The sequence below is a fragment of the Loxodonta africana genome, chromosome 9 (assembly GCF_030014295.1).
Source record: "Loxodonta africana isolate mLoxAfr1 chromosome 9, mLoxAfr1.hap2, whole genome shotgun sequence".
In the NCBI taxonomy this organism is placed as follows: domain Eukaryota; kingdom Metazoa; phylum Chordata; class Mammalia; order Proboscidea; family Elephantidae; genus Loxodonta; species Loxodonta africana.
Genome location: NC_087350.1, coordinates 59,312,133 through 59,333,541, shown reverse-complemented (window position 1 = coordinate 59,333,541; position 21,409 = coordinate 59,312,133). Strand labels below are relative to the sequence as shown.

The 21,409-nt window shown below is 40.2% G+C and overlaps 1 protein-coding gene across 1 annotated transcript; it reads left to right on the top strand.

Moving 5' to 3' along the window:
• Positions 1–2,387: 2,387 nt before the first annotated feature.
• TLR4 (toll like receptor 4) lies at positions 2,388–19,615 on the top strand. The gene is made up of 3 exons (XM_003407779.4): positions 2,388–2,680; positions 13,285–13,451; positions 17,238–19,615. The coding sequence occupies exons 1-3, from the start codon at positions 2,588–2,590 to the stop codon at positions 19,501–19,503; spliced, it is 2,526 nt and encodes an 841-aa protein (XP_003407827.2). The 5' UTR covers positions 2,388–2,587; the 3' UTR covers positions 19,504–19,615.
• Positions 19,616–21,409: the final 1,794 nt, after the last annotated feature.

Sequence of the window (21,409 nt, the reverse complement as noted above, 5' to 3'; positions counted from 1 at the left end):
CACCAAACATTTTTTCCAGGTGCCTGGTGAACATGAGATTCGTGTATTGACTAAATGATTATGGACCCTGAGTTGACCTTGCTTCTCATAAAAGGGATGGAAAACCAAGTGGCTTCCCAGGCCTTCTGACTGAGTCTCTGCTATGTTGCTGAACGTATGATTATTACTGTACTGCAGTGGAAGTTCTAGGCCTATGATAGTGAACTATTGCCATTCTCTTTCCTCATTGCAACAGTGTAGTGGTGGTAGGTTCATAAAGGGAAGCAAATGAGATTTGATAACGAAGGGGATTAAAGATTATCTCTTGTATTCGATATGTAGTTTATGTTCTGGAAGAGGCACACAGAACTTAGATATCTGTGATCAAGGTCAGTAGATGAGCTTCATTTCCCATGAAAAGAGACCATCTTTACAAGGCACTGTCAGGCATTCCCAAATCGCAAAATTTCCTAGGGAAGTTTCTGTAAAACACATGTATTAATAACTCACACAACACAGCCTGTGGAATGTCTAGGGATCTTCCTGGACACCTTTTTTTCAGCCTCATCTTGACCATTGAGGGATTCCCTCTCAAATGGTGGGAAGAAAGAGCATTTGCCCCCTTTTTTATGCTTATATTACTCTATTCACTTAAACTCTGCATCCTAATAATGAGGTCTAGTTATGCTTGCTCTTGAATAATAAATATGCTTGTTTCACCTTCAGAGGTGGGCTATGTCTGTGTCAGTGTGTGTGGTGGTTGTGGTGGTAGGAGCAGGGGGTATAAAGGGCAGGAGAGTTGAGGCCTATGCAATACACAGCCTCAGAATATTATTAACAGAATGTGAGATAATTATATTTGTATTTTAGAAAATTGATTTGATTGCAGGATGAAGAATGGGGATTGGAAGAGACGAGATATTGGAAGAGACAAGACATTGGAAGAGACAAATCTGGGCCCTGGGATGCCATTAAGAGTGTATGTACTAGTCTAGCCCATGGAATATGTTCAATAGTAACAGTGGTAGACATGAAGCATGACATTAGAAATATTTTATAAACAAAATCATGAGGACATAGTTTAAAGTTTGATGTAAAAAAAAATGATGATGTCAAAAGAGTAAAGTCAAAGAGATTTCCATCTTAGATGACTATGTGGAGGTGAAATGCCATTAACTTTCTAGGGAACTAAACTTTATTGAGAAACTACTATGTGCTAGGCACTGCTCTAAGAAATTTACATAGTCTCAATTAATCCTCAAAGCAAAGTTTTGGCAGAGAGGCCATTTTTTAAGTTAATTTAACAGAGGTATTGAAGAAATCTGACACAGTTCAAAGAGTGAACTCAGTCTCAGTCCATTTCGACATGCTTCCTCACAATTTGACTTTAGGGATGCTGGATCTGAGGCACCTGCAGGACATCTCAGTAGAAATACCTAGGACACACTACCAGTAATATCCACAATTTAAGATATGTCCTTATTTAGCAAACACACTGTACTTGCTACTGTCCAGGTATGAGTTTCACAAATAGCAGGTCATTTAATCTCATTGCAATACTAAACTCATTGCATTGAGTCAATTCTGACTCACAGTGAACCTCCCAGGACAGAGTAGAGCTGCCCCATAGGGTTTCCAAGGAGTGGCTGTTCACACTGCCAAGGTTTTGGTTAGCAGACAAGCTTTTAACCACTGTACCACCAGGGCTCCATAACAATACTATGAATTACATATTATTATCCCCGTTTTATCCACATTCTTAATTATCGTAACAGCTGCCATTTGTGAAATATAATGATGAACCATGCACTAGGTAAGGAATTTTATGCGAGTTAACTTAATTCAATCATGCAAGAAAACTCTTATCATCTCTATAAGCCTTGGTAGTTTGTGTAAACTGACTAATGTCACATGGCTTTCTTTGTACCAATTTCTAAGCCTGAGCTTCTGTTATTGTTAAACACTATTATGTCCATTTCACAGACCAGATATTAAGGCTTAGTAGTTTAAATGACCCAGTCAGTGCCACGTGGCCATAAATTCACTGGGTCTGAATGTGAACTTTAGTACGTCTGATTTTGAATTCCAAGTATTTTGAAACATACCTATTCTTTTCAAACAATGTTCCACTGGAGCTTTATTTTTAAAATCATTTTCGGGCATGTGAACTTCTACACATTTCATGGGAAAGTAACTTTTCGTTACTAGAACATGTTTGTAAACCACTGTCCTAGACAGTTACGCAGTCTGACCACACCCTGATGTTCTTCCTAAGTTTACCCAGCCCAGAGGTCAGGTGACTTCCTGGGATAAACGCCAGCTTCCTCTTGCAGTTGCTCCAGCCACTGCTCTGCATACTTTTTCTTCTTCTCCTTCTGACTTCCCCTCTGTGACAAGATAGATAAATACTAGAGAAACAAAAGTCCAGAATGCTGAGGCTGCCACTCTCACTTCCTCTTGCCCCTCGCCCAGCTCTGCTTTGAATACAGTAACTTCTGTGGGGCACCGAGCTGGGGAGAGAAGACGCCAGTGCTTCAAGCTGCCCAGTCAGGCCGTTACAGCCTGTCATGCTTTCCAAGGACGACTGCTGGTCACAGAAAATGCTGGGATGATGCCTGTCTCACGCCTGGCTGGGGCTCTGATACCAGCCATGACCTTCCTCTCCTACTTGAGAGTGGAGAGCTGGGAGCCCTGCGTGGAGGTAAGTGGTTGGTGTCAGCTCTTCTCCTGTGCGCTTTGCCTTGCTTCAAAAACTGCTCCTCTGCCCAGTACTGCCCACTATGTGCCCCGGTTAATTTATTTTGCAAAAAGGAGTCAAATTACTGTAAAGACCTGAGGAAGTACAGGGACCACCTCAACGCTATGGGGAGCTAACAGGGATTGGATGGGGCCATGTCTTACTTAGGACTTTGACTGCCAGTAGGGGCTTTAGATCAGGTAGATCTGGTTAAGATCATTCTTTTATGACTGGCTGACTGTGACCTTGAGCAAGTTATTAAGCCTCTCTGAGATTGATTTTCATGTCTTTAAAATAATTGTGATAATACCTCCTTCATTAGAGAGTAGTAAGCAGGCTGCTTCAGTGTCATTCCTTCCTGCTGGTGGTTTGTACACTCAGCTTTAAGCAGTTACTCTGCCTCTTTCAATCACAGGAGGGAGGTATCTTTTCCTGCCTCATAACAGAAAGAATTCGCAAAGTGAATTTTAGACTTCTGCAACCACTCATATAGTTCCATTCAGAGGATGAAAAAAATGAAAGAAAATGGAAAAGAGAGAAAGAAAAGGTGGTGATGAGAGAGAGAAGAAAAAAGAAAGAGAGAAAATGTCAGTTAATGCAGCGGTGGTTTTCTTTGTGAAGCACCAGTCAGCTGGCTTGGGATCAATCTCCTTCATGATGGACCTGTTTTGTTCCCCCCTCCCCCACCCCCGCAAGGCCATTGCTTTGGAAGCCCATAGCAGAACTGAACAGTCAGGAAAGTGTCCTGGAATTTAAGGCGGGGCATGGTCAGAAAGTTAGAAACATGGAGAGTCAGAATCCTGAAGTTGAGGACATGGGGGAAAAACAGCATACTTTAATATGTAACAAAGACTAATTCATCGTCTCAAAGTTCCCCTTCCTCCCCCATTCTCTTCCCACAGCCCTATTCCTCATGACCCTTCCTGTATCCCTCTTGCTGTTAGGTTAATGAAGGTAATTTCCCAATCAGAGTCATTCCAGGGTAAACCCACAGCCACCCATAGCTCCTCTCTTTCCCCTTGATTCATGTTCTGTCAATCCTCCAGGCCTGTCTGCTTCCTTGCTCATCCTCTCTGTGCCCCCCATGTGCAGACCTTCAGCTCAACTGGTCTTGACTCTTGGACAGTGACTGGTTTCCTGATGCCATAGTCCTCTTCCTTTAGTCTATTCTGCATTTTTTGTTTGTTGTTTATTATTTTTTCTAAGGCTTGAATCTAACAAATTATTTTCCTCCTTAAAACCTTTCAGTAACACTCCGTTGACATTAAGACAGTTTCCTACCACAGGGCCTCTGCAATGAGTATTCCCTCTACTTGGAATACTTTTCCCCTACATCTGTTCAATGGCAAGATACTTAATTTTAAATTTTCTTATGGTCATATTAAAAAAAAAAAAAAAGAAATAGGTGAGAGCAATCATTTTCTCTCTCTTTTTTTTTTCTTTACTGTACTTTAGGTGAAAGTTTACAGAGCAAATTAGTTTCTCATTCAATAGTTTATGCACAAATTGTTTTGTGACATTGGTAACAATCCTCATGATGGATGACTACTCTCCCCTTCTCCACCCCAGGTTCCAGGTTTCCCATTTTCATTTGCCCCATTTTCCTGTCTCTTCCTGCTTTCTTGTCTTTGCTTTTGGGTAGGTGTTGCCCATTTGGTCTCACTTACATCATTGAGCTAAGAAGCACGTTCCTTAGGTGTGTTATTGTTTTATAGACCTATGTAATCTTTGGGTGAAAGGTAAACTTTGGGAGTGACTTCAGTTCTGAGTTAAAAGGGTATCTGGGGTCTATAGTCTCAGGGATCCTCTAGTCTCTGTCAAAACAGTAAGTCTGGACTTTTTTTGTGAATTTGAATTTTGTTCTACATTTTTCTCCCACTCCGTCCAGGACTGTCTGTTGTCATTCCTGTCAGAGTGGTCGGTGGTGGTAGCCTGGCCCCATCCAGTTGTTCTGGGCTCGGGCTGGTGGAGGCTGTGGTACTTGTGGTCCATTAGTCCCTTTTGACTAACACTTCCCGTGTGTCTTTGGTTTTCTTCATTCTCCTTTGCTTCGGACTGGATGGGACCAGTAAATGTATCTTAGATGGCTGCTTACAAGCTTTTAAGACCCCGGAGGCTACTCACCAAAGTGGGATATAGAATGTTTTTTATGAACCATGTTATGCTGGTTGACCTAAATCATTGTCCTCAGTCCTCAGCCCAGTAACCTCAGGGTGTTTGGATGTGTCAAAAAAGTTTCTATGACCTTGCCTTGGTCACCTTGTCCTGACTTCCCCTATAATGTGTCCTGTCTTTCCTGTCACCAAAGTCAAAACTTATCTATTATCTAGTTAGTGACTTCCCCTCCCTGTCCTTCCCTTTCCTGGTAACAATCAATGATTGTTTCTGTGTGTAAATCTTTCGCTGAATTTTTGTAATAGTGGTCTCATACAGGATTTGTCCTTTTGGTGTTTGATTTATTTCACTCAGCATAATACCCTCCAGATTCATCCATGTTGTGAGATGTTTTCCGGATTCATCATTATTCTTTATCATGCAGAGTATTCCATTGTGTGTATGTACCATAGCTTGTTTATCCATTCATCTGTTGATAGGCACTTAGGTTGTTTCCATCTTTTTGCTACTGTGAATAGTGCAGCAACGAACATGGGTATGTGTATGTCTATTTGTGTGATGGCTCTTATTTCTCTGGTATATATTCCTAGAAGTGAGACTGCTAGATTGTATGATATTTCTATTTCTAACTTTTTAAGAAAGTGCCATATTGTCTTCCATAGTAGTTGTACTGTTTTACACACCCATCAGCAGCGTACAAGAATTCCAATCGCCCCACAATCTCTCCAATATTTTTTTCTTTGATTATTGCCATAAAGCGAGGGTGAGATGGTATCTCATTATAGTTTTTATTTGAATTTCTCTAATGGTTAATGATCGTGAGCATTTCCTCCTCTGTTAGCTACTTGAATGTCTTTTTTTGGTGAAAACCCCGTGAAAACCAACCCGATTACCATCGAGTCAATTCCGACTCATAGTAACCCTATAGAACTGCCCCATAGAATTTCCAAGGACTGCCTGGTGGATTTGAACTGCTGACCTTTTGGTTAACAGCCATAGCTCTTAACCACTACACCACCAGGGTTTCCTTTTTGGTGAAGTGCCTGTAAATACCCTTTGCCCATTTTTTAATTGGATTATTTGTCTTTTTATTGTTATAGTGTTGCAATATCTTATAGATTTTAGAGGTTAGACCCTTTTTTCCCAGTGTAGGTTCTCTTTTTACTCTTTTGATGAAGTCTTTTGATGAGCATACATGTTTAATTTTTAGGATATCCCAGTTATCTAGTTTCTCTTCCAGAGTTTATACATTGTTAGTTATACTTTGTATCCTATTTGTGCCATGTATTATGGCCCCCAGTATTGTCCCAAATTTTTCTCCCAAGATCTTTATCATTTTAGGTTTTATACTTAGGTTTTTGATCCATTTTGAATTACTTTTTGTATATGGTGTGAGGTATGGATCCTGTTGAATTTTTTCTTTTTACGGATGGGCATCCAATTTTGCCAGCACCATTTGTTAAAGAGGCTATCTTTTTCCCATTTAATGGAATTTGGGTCTTTATCAAAGATCAACTGACCATAGGTGGATAAATTTACATCTGGGTTCTAAGTTATGTGCTATTAGTCTCTCTGTCATCTTAGAGTATCAGGCTGCTTGGACTTCAGTGACTTTGTAGTAAAGATCTGAGATCAGGTAGTATGAGGCCTCCTACATCATTGTTCTTCAGTAATGCTTTACTTCTCTGAGGCTTCTTCCCTTTCCATATAAAGTTAATGATTAGTTTTTCCATCTTGTTAAAGCATACCATCGGTATTTGGTTCTGGGTTGCATTGTATCTGTAGATCACTTTGGGTAGGATTGACATTTATACAAAGTTGGGTCTTCCTTTCCATGAGCATGATATGTTTTTCCACTTATGTAGGTTTCTTTTGGTTTCTTGCAGTAGTGCTTTGTAGTTTTCTTTGTATAGGTATTTTACATTTCTTGGTTAGATTTATTTCTAAGTGTTTTATTTTATTAGGTGCTATTATAAATGGTATTTTTTTTTTCCTGATTTACTTTTTGAACTTCTTTTTTTTTTTTTGGTGTATAGAATCCAACTGATTTTTTACGTTGATCTTGTATCCTGTATTCTGCTGAATCTTTCTATTAGTTCCAGTAATTTTCTTTTGGAATCTTTAGAGTTCTATACGTATAGTACCATATTGTTTGCAAATTTTACTTCTTCCTTACCAATTTAGATGTCCTTGATTTCTTTTTCTTGCCTTATTGTTCTAGCTAGGACTTCCACCACAATGTTAAATATGAGTGGTGTTAAACGGCATCCTTTTTTTTTTTTTTTTTCCTATTCTCATGGGAAATGCTTTCAGCCTCTGTTTATTGAGGTGATGTTGGCTGTTGACTTGTATAGATGGCTTTTATTATGTTGAGAAATTTTTCTTCTATTCCTATTATATTGAGAGTTTTTTTTTTTTTGTCAGGAATGAGTGTTGGACTATATCAAATGTCTTTTCCGCATGGATCGAGATGATCGTGTGGTTCTTTTATTCTATTTATGCTGGTGATTATGTTGATTGTTTTTCTAATGTCGAACCATCCTTGCATACTTGGTATGAATCCCACTTGGTCATGGTGTATTATTATTTTGATATGATGCTGAATTCTATTGGCTAGGATTTTGTTGAGAATTTTTGCATCTATATTCATGAAGGTGATTGCTCTGTAATTTTCTTTTTTTTTTTTTGCAGTATCTTTGCTTGGCTTTGCTATTAGGTTTATGCTGGTTTCACAGAATGAATTCAGGAGTATCCCTTCCTTTTCTATGCTCTGAAAGAGTTTGCGAGTATTGGTGTGAGCTTTTCTTTAAATGCCTGGCAGAATTCTACGGTGAAGCCATCTGGGCCAGGGCTTTTTTGTTTTTATTTTGGAGTTTTTTAAAAAATTACCTTTTCAATCTCTTCTCTTGTTATGAGTCTGTTCAGATTTTCTACCTCAGTTTGTGTTAGTTTAGGAAGGTAGTATGTTTCTAGAAATTTGTCTATTTCCCCTAGGTTTTAAAATTTGTTGGAGTAAGGTTTTTCTTATTTCAGTTGAGTCTGTTGTAATGTTCCCCATTTCACTTCTTATTTTGGCTGTTTGCTTCCTCTTCTGTTTTTCTTTTTTCTGTTTGGCCAATGGTTTATTGATTTTGTTGATTTTTTCAAAGCACCAACTTTTGGTCTTGTTGATTCTTCCTATTATTTTTTTCTTCTCTATTTCGTTTATTTCTGCTCTGATCCTTATCATTTTCTTTCTTCTGGTGGTTGTGGGCTTCTTTTACTGTTCTCTTTCTATTTGTTTGAGTTGTAGGGCTAATTTTTGATTTGGACCCTTTCTTCTTTTTTAATGTATACATTGTTGCTAAAGATTGACCTCTGAGCACTGCCTTTGCTGTATCCCAAAGGTTTTGGTATGATGTTTTCATTCTCATTTGATTCTAGGAATGTTTTTTCATCTCATCTTTGATTTCTTCTGTTACCCAGTGGTTTTTAAGGAAGTTTTTTTTTTTTTTCTTTCCATTTCCACTTTTTTTATTTTCTTCCCCTTGCTCTTCCTGTTACTTAATTTCTACTTTTATGGCACTTTGATCAGAGAAGATGCTTTGTATTATGTTGATATTTGGAATTTTATTGGGGATTGCTTTCTGGCCTAAAATATGATCTATTCTGGAGGATGTCCCATGTGTATTGAAAAACAACATATACTTTGCTGCTGTTGTGTGGAGTGTTCTGTATATGTCTCTGAGGTTGAGTTGATTGATTGTGGCTTTAGATCTTCTGTATCTGTTTTTTTTTCTTTATGTTCTGTCCTTCACTAAGAGTGGTATGTTGAAGTCCCCTACTATTATTGTGGAACGGTCTGTTTCTCTTTTCAGTGCTGTTAGTTTGATTTATACATTTTGGAGCCCTGCCGTTGGTTATGTACACATTTTTTAAGATTAAGTCATCTTGGTAGATTGTCCCTTTAATCATTGCATAATGTCCTTCCTTGTCTTTTATGGTGGATTTTGCCTTACAGTCTATTTTATGAGATTAGTGTTGCTACTCCTGCTCTTTTTTGGTTGCTGTTTGCTTGATATAATTTTTTCCATCCTTTGATTTTTAATATTTTATGTCTTAATGTGTGAAGTGTGTCTTGGAGACCGCATATTGATGGGTCAGTCATGTTTTTGTCCATTCTGTCACTCTCTGTCCCTTTATGGATGCATTTAAGCTGTTTACATTCAATGTGATTATCAATAGCTGTGAGTTTATTGCTGTCATTTTGTTGTGCTTTTTTGTGTGTGTGCGTGTGTGTATGGTGCTGATATTTTCTTTGTTCCTCTTACTTTCCTGTGCTCAGTCCTTTTGTTCATGGAATTTCTTTTCATTATTACAGGTTTTGCGTTAACTGAGTCTTTACGTTTCTCTTCTTTTTTGTTTTGATGAGTAGGTTTGTTAATTATCTTCGTGGTTATGTTAAAATTTACACTTATCTTCCTAAGTTTAAATAAGTCATTTATTACTTGATATTGCCTTGATTTTCTCTTCATTTGAAAGTTCTATGCGTTCACCGTTTATTCTCCCTTTTATTGTTTTGGCGTTGTTGTCGTTTACAGATTAATATCTCTGATTCCCTGTTTTAAACCTTTTACTTTTGTTTTATTACTGAGAGTTCTTTACCTAGGTTGGTCTCTGGCTAATGCTGTCCTTTGTCCCAGCTTCTGGATGTTGTTGGTTCTCTAACTGAAGGACTCCCTTTAATTGGTCTAATAATTTTGGTTTGGTTTTTACATATTCCCTTAAGTTCTGCTTATCTGGAAACGTCCTGATTTAGCCATTGTATTTGAGAGAGAGTTTTACAGGATATATTATTCTTGTTTGGCAGTTTTTTTTTCTTTCCCATTGCCTTCTTGCCTGCATAGTTTCTGCCAAGTAATCAGAATTTAGTCTTATTGTTTCCCCTTTGTAAGTGAACTTTCTTTTTTTCTTGAGCTGCTCTCAGGATTCTTTCTTTGTCTTTGGTTTTGGCAAGTGTCATTATTTTATGTCTTGGTGACTTTCTTTTGGAGTATATCCTATATGGAGTTTGTTGAACTTCTTGGATGATCATCTTTTCATCTTTCATGAAATTAGGGAAGTTTTCTGCCACCAAATCTTCCGTAAGCTTCTCTGTCTTTTCCATCTTCTCCCCCTGTTCTGGGACTCTGATCACACACAAATTTTTGCTCTTTATTGTGTCCCACATAATTCTTAGGATTTCTTCATTTTTCTTATTTTCTGATTTTTCCTCAAACATTGTGGTGCCCATGGATTTGTCTTCAATCTCACTGATTCTGTCTTCCATTTTTCAAATTTGTTCCTAAAACCTTCTGTTGAGTTTTCCTTTTCTGAAATTTTGTTGTTTATCTTTTGGATTTCCAATTTTATTTATTTATTTATTTTTTTGATATGATCTCTAATTGTTTATTTTGATGTTTTGTTCTTGTATTATTTTCTTGAATTCTTCTATTGCCTTGTCTGTGTTTTCCTTGATTTGGGCTGTGTTTTATCTGTGTGGTCCATGATTTTGCCTATTTTTTCCTTGATTTTGTTTGTGTTTTCCTTGATCTCTTTCTTAATCTCCTGGAGAGCCCTGAATATTAATCTTTTGAATTCCATATCAGGTAGTTCTGCTGCCTTTTCTACTGGAAAGTCATCTGATTCTTTATTTTGGTCACCTGTTAGAGCCATCTTGTCCTGTTTTTTAAATCTGTTTTGATATTGTTTGCTATCTCTGAGACATTCAGATATTATTTTCCTTATGTACTGATTGTGTGTTTGTTTTGTCCTGCTTTTTTGCTCTGTTTTGATATGTCTGGTTGGTCAGGACAGGCGTGCTTTGTTGCTTGCTCATCTGTGGGTGTGATAACTCCCATGACTTTGTCTGGATGGACAAGGCAGTTTGCTCAGCTGTGAGGCAGCAGAGCAGGGCTGGCAGGTAGGGAGACCATGGGGCCAGGACTCTCAGCTGCAGGGCATCTGTACAGGGCTGGTGGGAAGGGAGGAATATGTGGCTGGGTCTCTCAGTGGTGGCTCAATAGGACCAGCCTGCGGAGTGGGGGGGAAGGGCAAAGAGCCTGATTGGCCAGCTGCAGTACAATGGGGTAGAACTGGAGGGGGGAGGTATGTGGGGCGGTGTAGCTTGGCTGTACTGAAGTGGGGTGGAACCAGTGGGGAGGGAGGGGCATGGTCCAGGGCACCCAGCTGTGGCACTGTGGAACAGAGCTGGTAGGGAGGGATAGGCACAGGGCTGAGTTGCTCAGTTGCTGTGCAGTGAGGGGGATGTGGTGTGGGAAGGTGCATGAGGCCAGGTCACTCAGTTGTGGGGAAGTGGGGTAGGGCTAGCAGAGAGGGCTGTGCATGGGCTGGCACACTCAATGTGGGATGAGTGGGCAGAGCTGGCAGGGAGGGAGGGGCACAGGCTGGGGTGCTCAGCTGTGGGGCAGCAGTGTGGAGCTGTAAGGAAGGGAGGGGGCATGGGCACAGGCCTGTGTCTTCTGGCTGTAGTGCAGTGGCTTGGAGCTGGCAGGAAAGGAGGGACACAGGCCAGGATGCTCAGCTATGGGGCAAGAGGGTGGAGCTAGCAGAGAGGGAGGAGGTGTGGGCACAGGGCTGTGTTGCCCAGCTGCAGCACCATGGCTTGGAGCTGACGTAGAAAGAGGCGGTGTGGGTCTGGATCTCTCCACTGTGATGCAGCCAGACTGGCTGGCAGGGAGGGAGGTATGCAGAGTCAGGTTACCACTAATCACCAGAAATGTGGGGGTCGTCAGAACATGTTATCAGAACATGTTACTGTGAGAGAGTGTCTGGACACTTCCTTGAGCTGCAGCCAACAAACCGGACCTTACGTTGCTCTGTGGTGTCTGTACCGTTCCTCTATCTTCTATTGGGAGTTCCATGAAGGTGACTTTCTGTGCTCTTTGCGTGGGGTTTCTGGCTTTATGTCAAGGTGGCTGTGCTGTGCCATGCCAGTCAGCAGGGAACCTTCACTCCATATCTCTACTCATTTGCTGTTTTTGATCAGTTTCTTCTTCTCAGTGGCTTCTGATCTAATGCTTAATCCTTTCATTTAAAGTTTAGGGTTCCAGGATTGATGTCTGTATCTGTTCTACTTGGTTTTTTTTGAGTCTTTGTTGCAGAGGGATGGCTTGGTGTGTTTGACTAGTATGTCATCTTGGCTCTGTCTCTGGTGAGATTAATCTTGATAATATTTTTACTTAACCCAACTATTCAAAATATTTAAATAGGTAATTCGTATTAAAATTATTAATGAGATATTTTACAACTTTTTTGGTACTAAATCTTTAAAATCTAGTATATAGTTTACAGTTACAGGACAAATCAATTTAAATAATTCACATCTCTGGTACTCAATAGCCACGTGTGTCTAGTGCCTACTGTGTTGAACTAAGTAGGCCCAAATATTTTCGTGGCTTAATTCTTCCCTCACTTCATTCAGATTTTTGCTTAAATGCCACCTCCACAGGAAAGTCTCCTCCAATAGCCCCAAGTAATAGAACCTCCCAGCTCCCTATATTTGTCTTTAGTTCCCTTAAGCTGCTTTGATTTTTCCCATAGCACACCATTATTTATTTCTTCATTGTCTGTATTCCCCTTGGGAATGGAATATGTAAGAGGGCAGGGCCATTGCTGGCTTTATTTATCACTATATTCCCAGTTCCTGGCACATAGTGGTGGCTCGATTATATATGAGGTGGCTCCTGATCTGACTCTGGCTACCCATCTGGTTTAGGATCCACTACTCATGCCACTTGCCAGAAAATTTGAATTAGTTTTCTGCCCATTTCATGCTCATGCTGTTCTTTTTTTGTAAGATATCCTTCCTCTTTCCATGTATCCAGATCTTATCCTCACCCAAGATGTGCCTTAAAATCTCCGCACTCTAGGAAGCTTTCTAAGATTCCTGCATCCAGAACCTGGGTTCTCTGGAACATATTTTCTGAGCCTTTTTTACGACCCTTTTAGATAGTGTTAGTTTTGTTTCTATCTTAACTATTACTCTGGACTGTAAGCTCATTGAAATCTGAGATATACAGAAAACTAAAAACAAAGAAAGAAACAAAAAACTCTTGCCCAAATTACAAGGAAGAGCTAGGATGAAACCCAGAGCTTTCTGACTCAAGATCCTCAGCACTTCATCACTTGACTCCATTTTCTCTTGTTAAATGTAGCCACAGTTAGAGTAGAGATTAGAACATTGAATATATAGTAGGTGCTCTTTTCTTCCTAATCTTGAGTAGAACTTTTAATAGGTATGAAGTGAGTGTATATGTGACTGAATAAATGAATGGGGGATGAAAGAAGGTTGATTGGCCTCTGTGCCTGTATTAGAGGCATCTAAGACACTATTCTAGGAGGAAGGGAGTTGGGGCAGCAGTCCTTTGAAATATATGCAGCAAGATACTGCAGCTAATGTGTGATCTTTGCAGGTAATTCCTAACATTTCTTACCGATGCATGGAGGTGAATCTCTACAAAATACCTGACAACATTCCCTCATCAGCCAAGAACCTGGATCTGAGCTTTAACCCCCTGAGGCACTTAGGTAGCCATAGCTTCTCCAACTTCTCAGAACTGCAGGTGCTGGATTTATCCAGGTAATGAATGAACTTTTACACAATATTCAAGGTGAGATGTTCATTGTCCTATCACATCATTCTTGCTCCAGAAAGCCTGGTTGGTAGAGTCTCAATCTCCACTCATTAACTCAACAGATTTATTACTTGCTATGAGCTACAACTGCTAACCAAAAGATTGGCAGTTCAAATCCACCAGCCATGCCTTGGAAACCCTGTGGGGCAGTTCTACTCTGTCCTATAGGGGCGCTGTGAGTTGGAATCGACTGTAAGGCAACGGGTTTGGTTTTGGGTTTTATATAATCTTAGGCAAGCCACCCCCCTTCTCCAAGTCTCAATTTCTTCATCTATAAAATAGGCAATTGGTGAGGTGTTTTCTAAGTGCAATTTTATCTTTGGTTTTTTTTTTTTTTTTTAAGTCAGTGTCTTAGTTCTCTTAAGTTCATAACAGTTCTCTTAGTTCATCACAGAAACGACACAGGTGGATGGCTTTAACAAAGAGAAATTAATTCTTTCACAGTCTAGGAAGCTAGAAGTATGAATTCAGGGTGCCAGCTCCAGGGAAAGGCTTTCTCCCTTTCTGTTGGCCCTGGGGAAGGTCCTTGTCATCAATATTCCCCAGTTGAGGAGCTTCTCAGCACAGAGACCCCAAGCCCAAAGGATACAATATTCTCTTGGCTCTTGTTTCTTGGCAATATGAAGTTTACATTCCTCTCTTCTCCTTAGTCTCTTTTATATCCCAAAAGAGATTGACTTAAGACACAACCGAATCTTGTAGATTGAGTCTTGCCTCATTAACATAACTTCCACTAATCCAACCTCATTAATATCATAGAGGTATGATTTACAACACATAGAAAAATCACATCAGGTGACAAAATGGTGGACAATCATACAATACTGGGAATCATGGACTAGCCAAGTTAATACACATTTTGGGGGGGACACAAGTCAATCCACCCTTTGGCTCCCAGAAATTCATGTCCTTGCCGTGTGTAAAACACATTCACCCCATCATATCATACCAAAAGTCATAAATTAACTCCAAATCCAAAATTCAAAAATTCCTCTTCACCTGTGAAATGTAGAATACAAGTTATCTGCTTCCAAAGTATGGTGGTAGAATGGGCACAAGCTAGACATTTCCATTACAAATGGAAGAAAAGAAGGCATAACAGGCACCAAGAAAGTCAGCAGAACACATTACATTAACCCTCAAGATTTGAAAATAATCCTCTGTTCTCTGAGATTATTTACACAAAGGCCCTGCCCTCCAGACTCTAGGTATTGGCCCTGGGCTTTGGTTCTGCCTTCCAGGTCCACTGGAACAGCAACACTGCTCCCTCGCATTTGGAGGGCCCCGTTGTCCTAGTCCATCTGAGTGGCAACTCCATCCTTTGAGACCCCAGATGTAGTGGCCTTACCCTTTGAGACTGAGGCAGCTTGGCTTCCTGTTTTCCTTGTCTCTTCACCTCTGCTTCCTGGTTCCTTGGCCTCTGGGCCCTTAGGCCTCACCACATGTGCCTACCCTACTGGGGCAAGTGTTTCAAAGCTCTTTAGCTCACAGATAAGTGTCCAGGGACACCCCACTCCACCAGGGAGCCTGTTGCACCAAGGCGATCAGCTCTATAGCTCCATGGGTTGGCTCCAGTGCTGTCTCATGCTGGTCTCCTGGTTCTGCTGCTGCTGTCTGCTGCTGCTTCTCGCCATCTGTGCCATTTCTATTGTAATCACTTCCTTCTGTGTCCTCCCCAGAATCGTCTTTGATGTCCATAATTCTACCAACGGTCTCTCCAAGACAAGCTAGGCTTTTATTATCACGTACTTTAAGACACTTCCAGCCACTACCCATTCAGTTTAGAAACCACTTCCACGTTTTAGGTATTTGTTAGAGCAGCACCCCACTCTCTCAGTATCAAATTCTGTCTTAGTTATCTAGTGCTGCTATAGCAGAAATACCACAAATAAAGGGATGGCTTTAAAAAACAGAAATTTATTCTCTCACAGTCTAGGAAGCAAGAGGTCCAAATTCAGAGTGTCAAATCCAGGGGAAGGCTTTCTCTTTCTTTTGGCTGTGGGGGAAGGTCCTTGTCATAAATATTCTCTGGTCTAGGAGCTTCTCAGCTCAGGGACCCTGGGTCCAAATGACATGCTATTCTTCTTGGCTCTTGTTTCTTGGCGGTATGAGTTCCCCATATCTCTTTTATGTCTTAAAAGAGATTGACTTAAAACAACCTAATCTTGTAGATCTCATTAACATAACTGCCACTAAACTGACCTCATTAACATCATAGAGGTAGGATTTACAACACATAGGAAAATCACACCAAGTGACAAAGTGGTCCTTAGTCACACAATACTGGGAATCCTGTACTAGCCAAGTTGACACATATTTTTAGGGGGACATAATTCAGTCTGTAACAGTCAGGATAGAAAACTGACTTAAACTCTTTCATTAACAGATATTTATTGGCCACTAGCTATGTATTGTACACTCTGCTACAAGAGTATATTTATACATAACATACAACCCCCTCTATTAAGGACAGCATATCCACTTGAAGGGTCTCTGTGTTTTGTTTTTTTTTTAATTAAATTTTCCAATCCTAATGTTCCATATTATGCTATAATTCTACATCCCAACTGCATTCATTTTCTAGGGCTGCCAAAACAAAATGGCACAAACTGGGTGGCTTATAAAGACAAAATTTTATTTTCTCATAGTTCTGGAGACTAGTTCTAGAGACTAGAAGTTCAAATCAACATGTACGTCAGTCCATGCTCCTTCTAAAGTCTTCAGGGAAAGACCTTTTCTTGTCTCTCCCAGCTTCTAGCAGCCCCAGCCATTCCTGGGTTTGTAGATGCATCTTCGCATGGCCATCCTTCCCCGGTCTTTCTGTGTCTCTTCTCTTATAAGGCACTACTCAGATTCTATTAAATGTCGATAACATCTTCAAAGACCCTATTTTCAAATAACAAGGGATTAGGACTTCAACATACCCTTTTGGAAGACACAAATCAATCCAAAACATGCCATGTATCATGTTTGTCACATACTTTGGGGCTTTTGTATCTGTTGTTCATGTTGTCTCCTTTTCTTGTTAACACTTACTCATCTTTCATATTTTAATGTGCTCTCAGAGAAGCCTGATTTGATCCCCCTGGTCTGGGTCGGTTTCCTCGATATAAACTTTCATAGCACACTTTCCATTTCCACTCCCCCAAAAAACTCACTCATATCATGTGTTACTAGCATTTACCTGTGATAAGGACACCACTTAAATATCTAGCTATATACAGAAATTTTCATAAACATTAAATTTATCTGTAAGGCTTGTAATTTTTTATATCTTTGAAATTGACCTTCATCAGTCATTTATCATGCCTAACAACTAGCAATTATCTGCATCATCTGTATGAATCAGACGTACACTCACAATTATTTGTGGTAGGAAATGGAAAAATTTGATCTTAAATGATATTACATACTCTACCAACCACACAGTTATTGTGTACCCCAGTCATTACTCTTTAACTGATTTTTTTCTGATGGTTTTCCTCTCTCTGCTAAACATGTGTGCCAAGTGTAATGAAAAGAGTACATCAGTGTGGCCAATGTGATAATACTGGATCTGTGGGGACTTCTTATTTGTCCATGCCATCATCTTCCCTGCTTGATATCTTTACCTGGACACAATCATACAGCAAGTCACATCCTATGAAGAGCCAGATGACTGGTAATGCTATTCCAATTTGGGCTTTTATTCAGCAGAAGTATTATATAATCTGTATCTCTTTTCCATGTAGGTGTGAAATTCAGATAATTGAAGATGGTGCATATTGGGGACTAAATCATCTCTTCACCTTGATATTAACGGGAAACCCTATCCAGCATTTAGCCCTGGGAACCTTTTTTGGACTATCAGGTTTGCAAAAGCTGGTGGCTGTGGAGATAAACCTAACCTCTCTAGAGGACTTCCCCATTGGGCATCTTAAAACTTTGAAGGAGCTTAATGTAGCTCACAATTCTATCCATTCCTTCAAATTACCTGAATATTTTTCTAACCTGTCCAACCTGGAACACTTGGACCTTTCCAATAACCAGATCCGAAATATTTTTCGTAAAGACTTGCAGATCCTACATCAAATTCCTCTACTCAATCTCTCTCTAGACCTGTCCCTGAACATGATAGACTTTATCCAACCAGGTGCCTTCAAAGAAATTAGGCTTCATAAACTGACTTTGAGAAGCAATTTTGATAATATGACTGTAATGAAAATGTGTATTCAAGGTCTGGCTGGTTTAGAAGTCCATCAGTTGGTCATGGGAGAATTTAAAAATGAAAGGAACTTGGACAGGTTTGACAAATCTGCTCTGGAGGGACTATGCAATTTGACAATTGAAGAATTCCGGATGGCATATGTCAGCGACTTCTCATCACATGATATTGATGTATTTAATTGCTTGGCAAATGTTTCTGCAGTTTCTCTGGTGAGTCTGAATCTAAATGAGTTAGAAAGATTTCCTGAAGATTTCAGATGGCAATCCTTAGAACTGGTTAACTGTAAACTTCAACCATTTCCTGCACTGGCACTTTCCTCTCTGAAAAGATTTGTTTTAACTGCCAATAAAAATAGTAACACTATTGTCGAGTTTAAACTACCAAGCCTTGAGTTTCTAGATCTCAGTGGAAATGTATTGAGTCTCAGAGGTTGTTGTTCTCAGTCTGATTTTGGGACAACCAAGCTGAAGTATTTAGATCTGAGCTTCAATAATGTTATTGTCATGAATTCAAACTTCCTGGGCTTGGAACAACTAAAACATCTAGATTTCCGATATTCCACCTTGAAACATGTCAATGATTTTCCACCATTTCTATCACTCACAAAACTACTTTACCTTGACATTTCTCACACCCATATTCACGTTGTCTTCCACGGCATCTTTCTTGGCTTGTATAGCCTCAAAGTCTTAAAAATGGCTGGCAATTCTTTTCAGGACAACTTCCTTCCAGATATCTTCACAGATCTGACTGACTTGATTTTCTTGGACCTCTCTTACTGCCAACTGGAACAGGTGTCCCGAGGAGCTTTTGACTCACTTCTCAGACTACAGGTGATAAATATGAGTTCCAACAACCTCCTGTCCTTGGATACACTTCCCTTTAAATATCTCCACTCGCTTCAAGTTCTAGACTGTAGTTTCAATCATATAGTGGCCTCCAAGGTACAAGAACTACAACATCTTCCAAGTAACCTAACTCTCTTAAATCTTACCCAGAATGACTTTGCTTGTATTTGTGAGCACCAGAGTTTCCTGCAGTGGGTCAAGGACCAGAGGCAGCTCTTGGTGGAAGTTGAACAAATGGTGTGTGCGACACCTTCAGACATGCACGGCAGGCCTGTGCTGAGTTTTAGGAACACCACCTGTCAGATGAGTAAGACTGTTATCAGTGCGTCAGTTCTCAGTGTGTTCATAGTATCTCTGATGCTAGTTTTGGCCTATAAGTTCTATTTCCACCTGATGCTTCTTGCAGGCTGCAGAAGATATGGTGGCGGCGAATGCACCTATGATGCCTTTGTTATCTACTCTAGCCAGGATGAGGACTGGGTGAGGAATGAGCTGGTAAAGAACCTGGAAGAGGGAGTGCCCCCCTTTCAGCTCTGCCTTCACTATAGAGACTTTATCCCAGGTGTGGCCATCGCCGCCAACATCATCCAGGAAGGTTTCCACAAAAGCCGGAAAGTTATTGTCGTGGTGTCTCAGCACTTCATCCAGAGCCGCTGGTGTATCTTCGAATATGAGATTGCCCAGACCTGGCAGTTTTTGAGCAGTCATGCTGGCATTATCTTCATCATCCTGCAGAAGGTGGAGAAGTCCCTGCTCCGGCAGCAGGTGGAGCTGTACCGCCTTCTCAACAGGAACACCTACCTGGAGTGGGAGGACAGTGTCCTGGGAAAACACATCTTCTGGAGACGTCTCAGAAAAGCCCTGTTAGCTGGGAAACCATGGAATCCAGAAGGAACAGCAGATGCAGAGAACAACCAGCTTGAAGCAACAACTTTTACCTGAGGCAAAGAAACTCCTGGGATGCTTTCCCATCCAGCTGGGCTCAACACTTGTTCAGCTAATACCAAAAAAAAAAAAAAAAAACCCACTGCCATCTAGGCAATTCCAACTCATAGCCACCCTACAGGACAGGGTAGAAGTGCCCTGTAGGGTTCCAAGAATGTAACACTTTACAGAAGCAGGCTGCCACATCTTTCTCCTGCGTTAGGCTAACAAAAAAAAATTTTTTTTTTTTTTTTAGGCTAACAAGCATGTATTAAATGCTACAATGTACCAGGTACTGTGCTAAGGGCAGATAATTCAGTGGTGTGCAAGATACAAACACAGGGCTGCTAATCTCATGGAGTTTACAGTGCAGAGGGAATAAGTACCAGTGCTAAAATACAGAACCTTCTAGATTGGTGCTTTAGCCAGCTCAACTAAGGAGTCCATGACAGGGAAATTTCAAGTCAACTCTTAGCCCATCAAATCGAATTAGAACTAAGAGTGAAAGCAGAAAGGAACACTATTCTTTTCCTGAGCATTTGAATAGAAACTACCTCATGTATTATGTTTTGTCGTTGTTAGCTGCTACTGAGTCAGCCCCCAACTCATGGTAACCCCACGTGCTACAGATCAGAACTGCTCTATATAGTTTTCTTGGCTATAATCTTTATGCAAGCAGTTTGCTAAGCCCTTCTTCCCTGGAGCAGGTGAGTGGACTCAAACCACCAACCTTTAGGTTAGCAGCCCATTGCAAACTGCTTATGCCACCCAGGCAAGTAACATATTTAAGCCATCTTAAAACAAAACTGCCATGGTAGTTTCAATAGAACTGAGAATTTTCTCACTTTTTCCTTTTCCACTGAATATAATTTAAATTCTACTTGACGATTCTGAAGGCACCTGATTCAGGATCCTCCTTCCACTTCAAGGCCGTTTACCTTCAAAGGTAGAACCCCTGTAACTAATTCCTGAGGAATTATACACACTCACAAACTTACAATCATCCTAGTCATTGCTTAGAACATTGTATTTATTAATTTAAAATCTGATATATATTTTGTCTTTATAAATCCAGTTCTCATTTTTTATATCTTTGGTATACCCCCATATCATAAATAAGGCTGTTGGGGATATGCTGGAAATAACTGTATTTAACCACAATTTTTTGAGCCAATAAAAAAAAATACAGTGTCATTTTGTCATTCAAAAGTCGTACACCTATAAAAATTTGAACTTGCAAAAGTTGTGTGATAGGTATATTTGTAACAATAACAAAAAGAGAGATAGTAGCTGCCGAGGCTGCTTATGTACAGCCAAACACCTCATGGGATTTGGTTCCTTAGTTTGGAGATTCAGGTTCATGGTTTCATAGAATATCCCAGTTAATTGGCCTGTTGTTGTTGTTAGGCACTGTCAAATGAAATGGAGGTAACTGAATGAATGAAACAGTGCCTGGTCCTGTGCCATGCTCACAATTCTTGCTATATTTGAGCCCATCGTTGCAGCCACTGTGTCAGTGCATCTCATTGAGGGTCTTCCTCTTTTTTGCTGACCTTCTCTTCTTTACCAAGCATGATGTCCTTCTCCAGGGACTGGTCCCTCCTCATAACATATCCAAAGTACATGAGACGAAGTCTTGTCATCCTCCCTTCTAAGGAACATTCTTGCTGTACTTCTTCCAAGACAGATTTGTCTATTCTTCTGGCAGTCTGTGGTATATTTAATACTCTTCACCAACACCATAATTCAAAGGCAGTAATTCTTCTTCAGTCTTCCTTATTCATTGTCCAGCTTTTGCATGCATATGAGGTGATTGAAAGTACCATGGCTTGGGTCAGGCTCACCTGAACCTCAAAGTCACATCTTTGTTTTTTAACATTTTAAGAGGTCTTTTGCAGGAGATTTGCCCAATACAATATGCCAT

Excerpts from the sequence above, each read along its gene's own strand:
- TLR4 (XM_003407779.4), top strand. The coding sequence starts at position 2,588 with ATGATGCCTGTCTCACGCCTGGCTGGGGCTCTGATACCAGCCATGACC. Across the intron at positions 2,681-13,284 it reads GCTGGGAGCCCTGCGTGGAG|GTAATTCCTAACATTTCTTA; the intron begins GTAAGTGGTTGG and ends TGATCTTTGCAG. Across the intron at positions 13,452-17,237 it reads CAGGTGCTGGATTTATCCAG|GTGTGAAATTCAGATAATTG; the intron begins GTAATGAATGAA and ends TTTTCCATGTAG.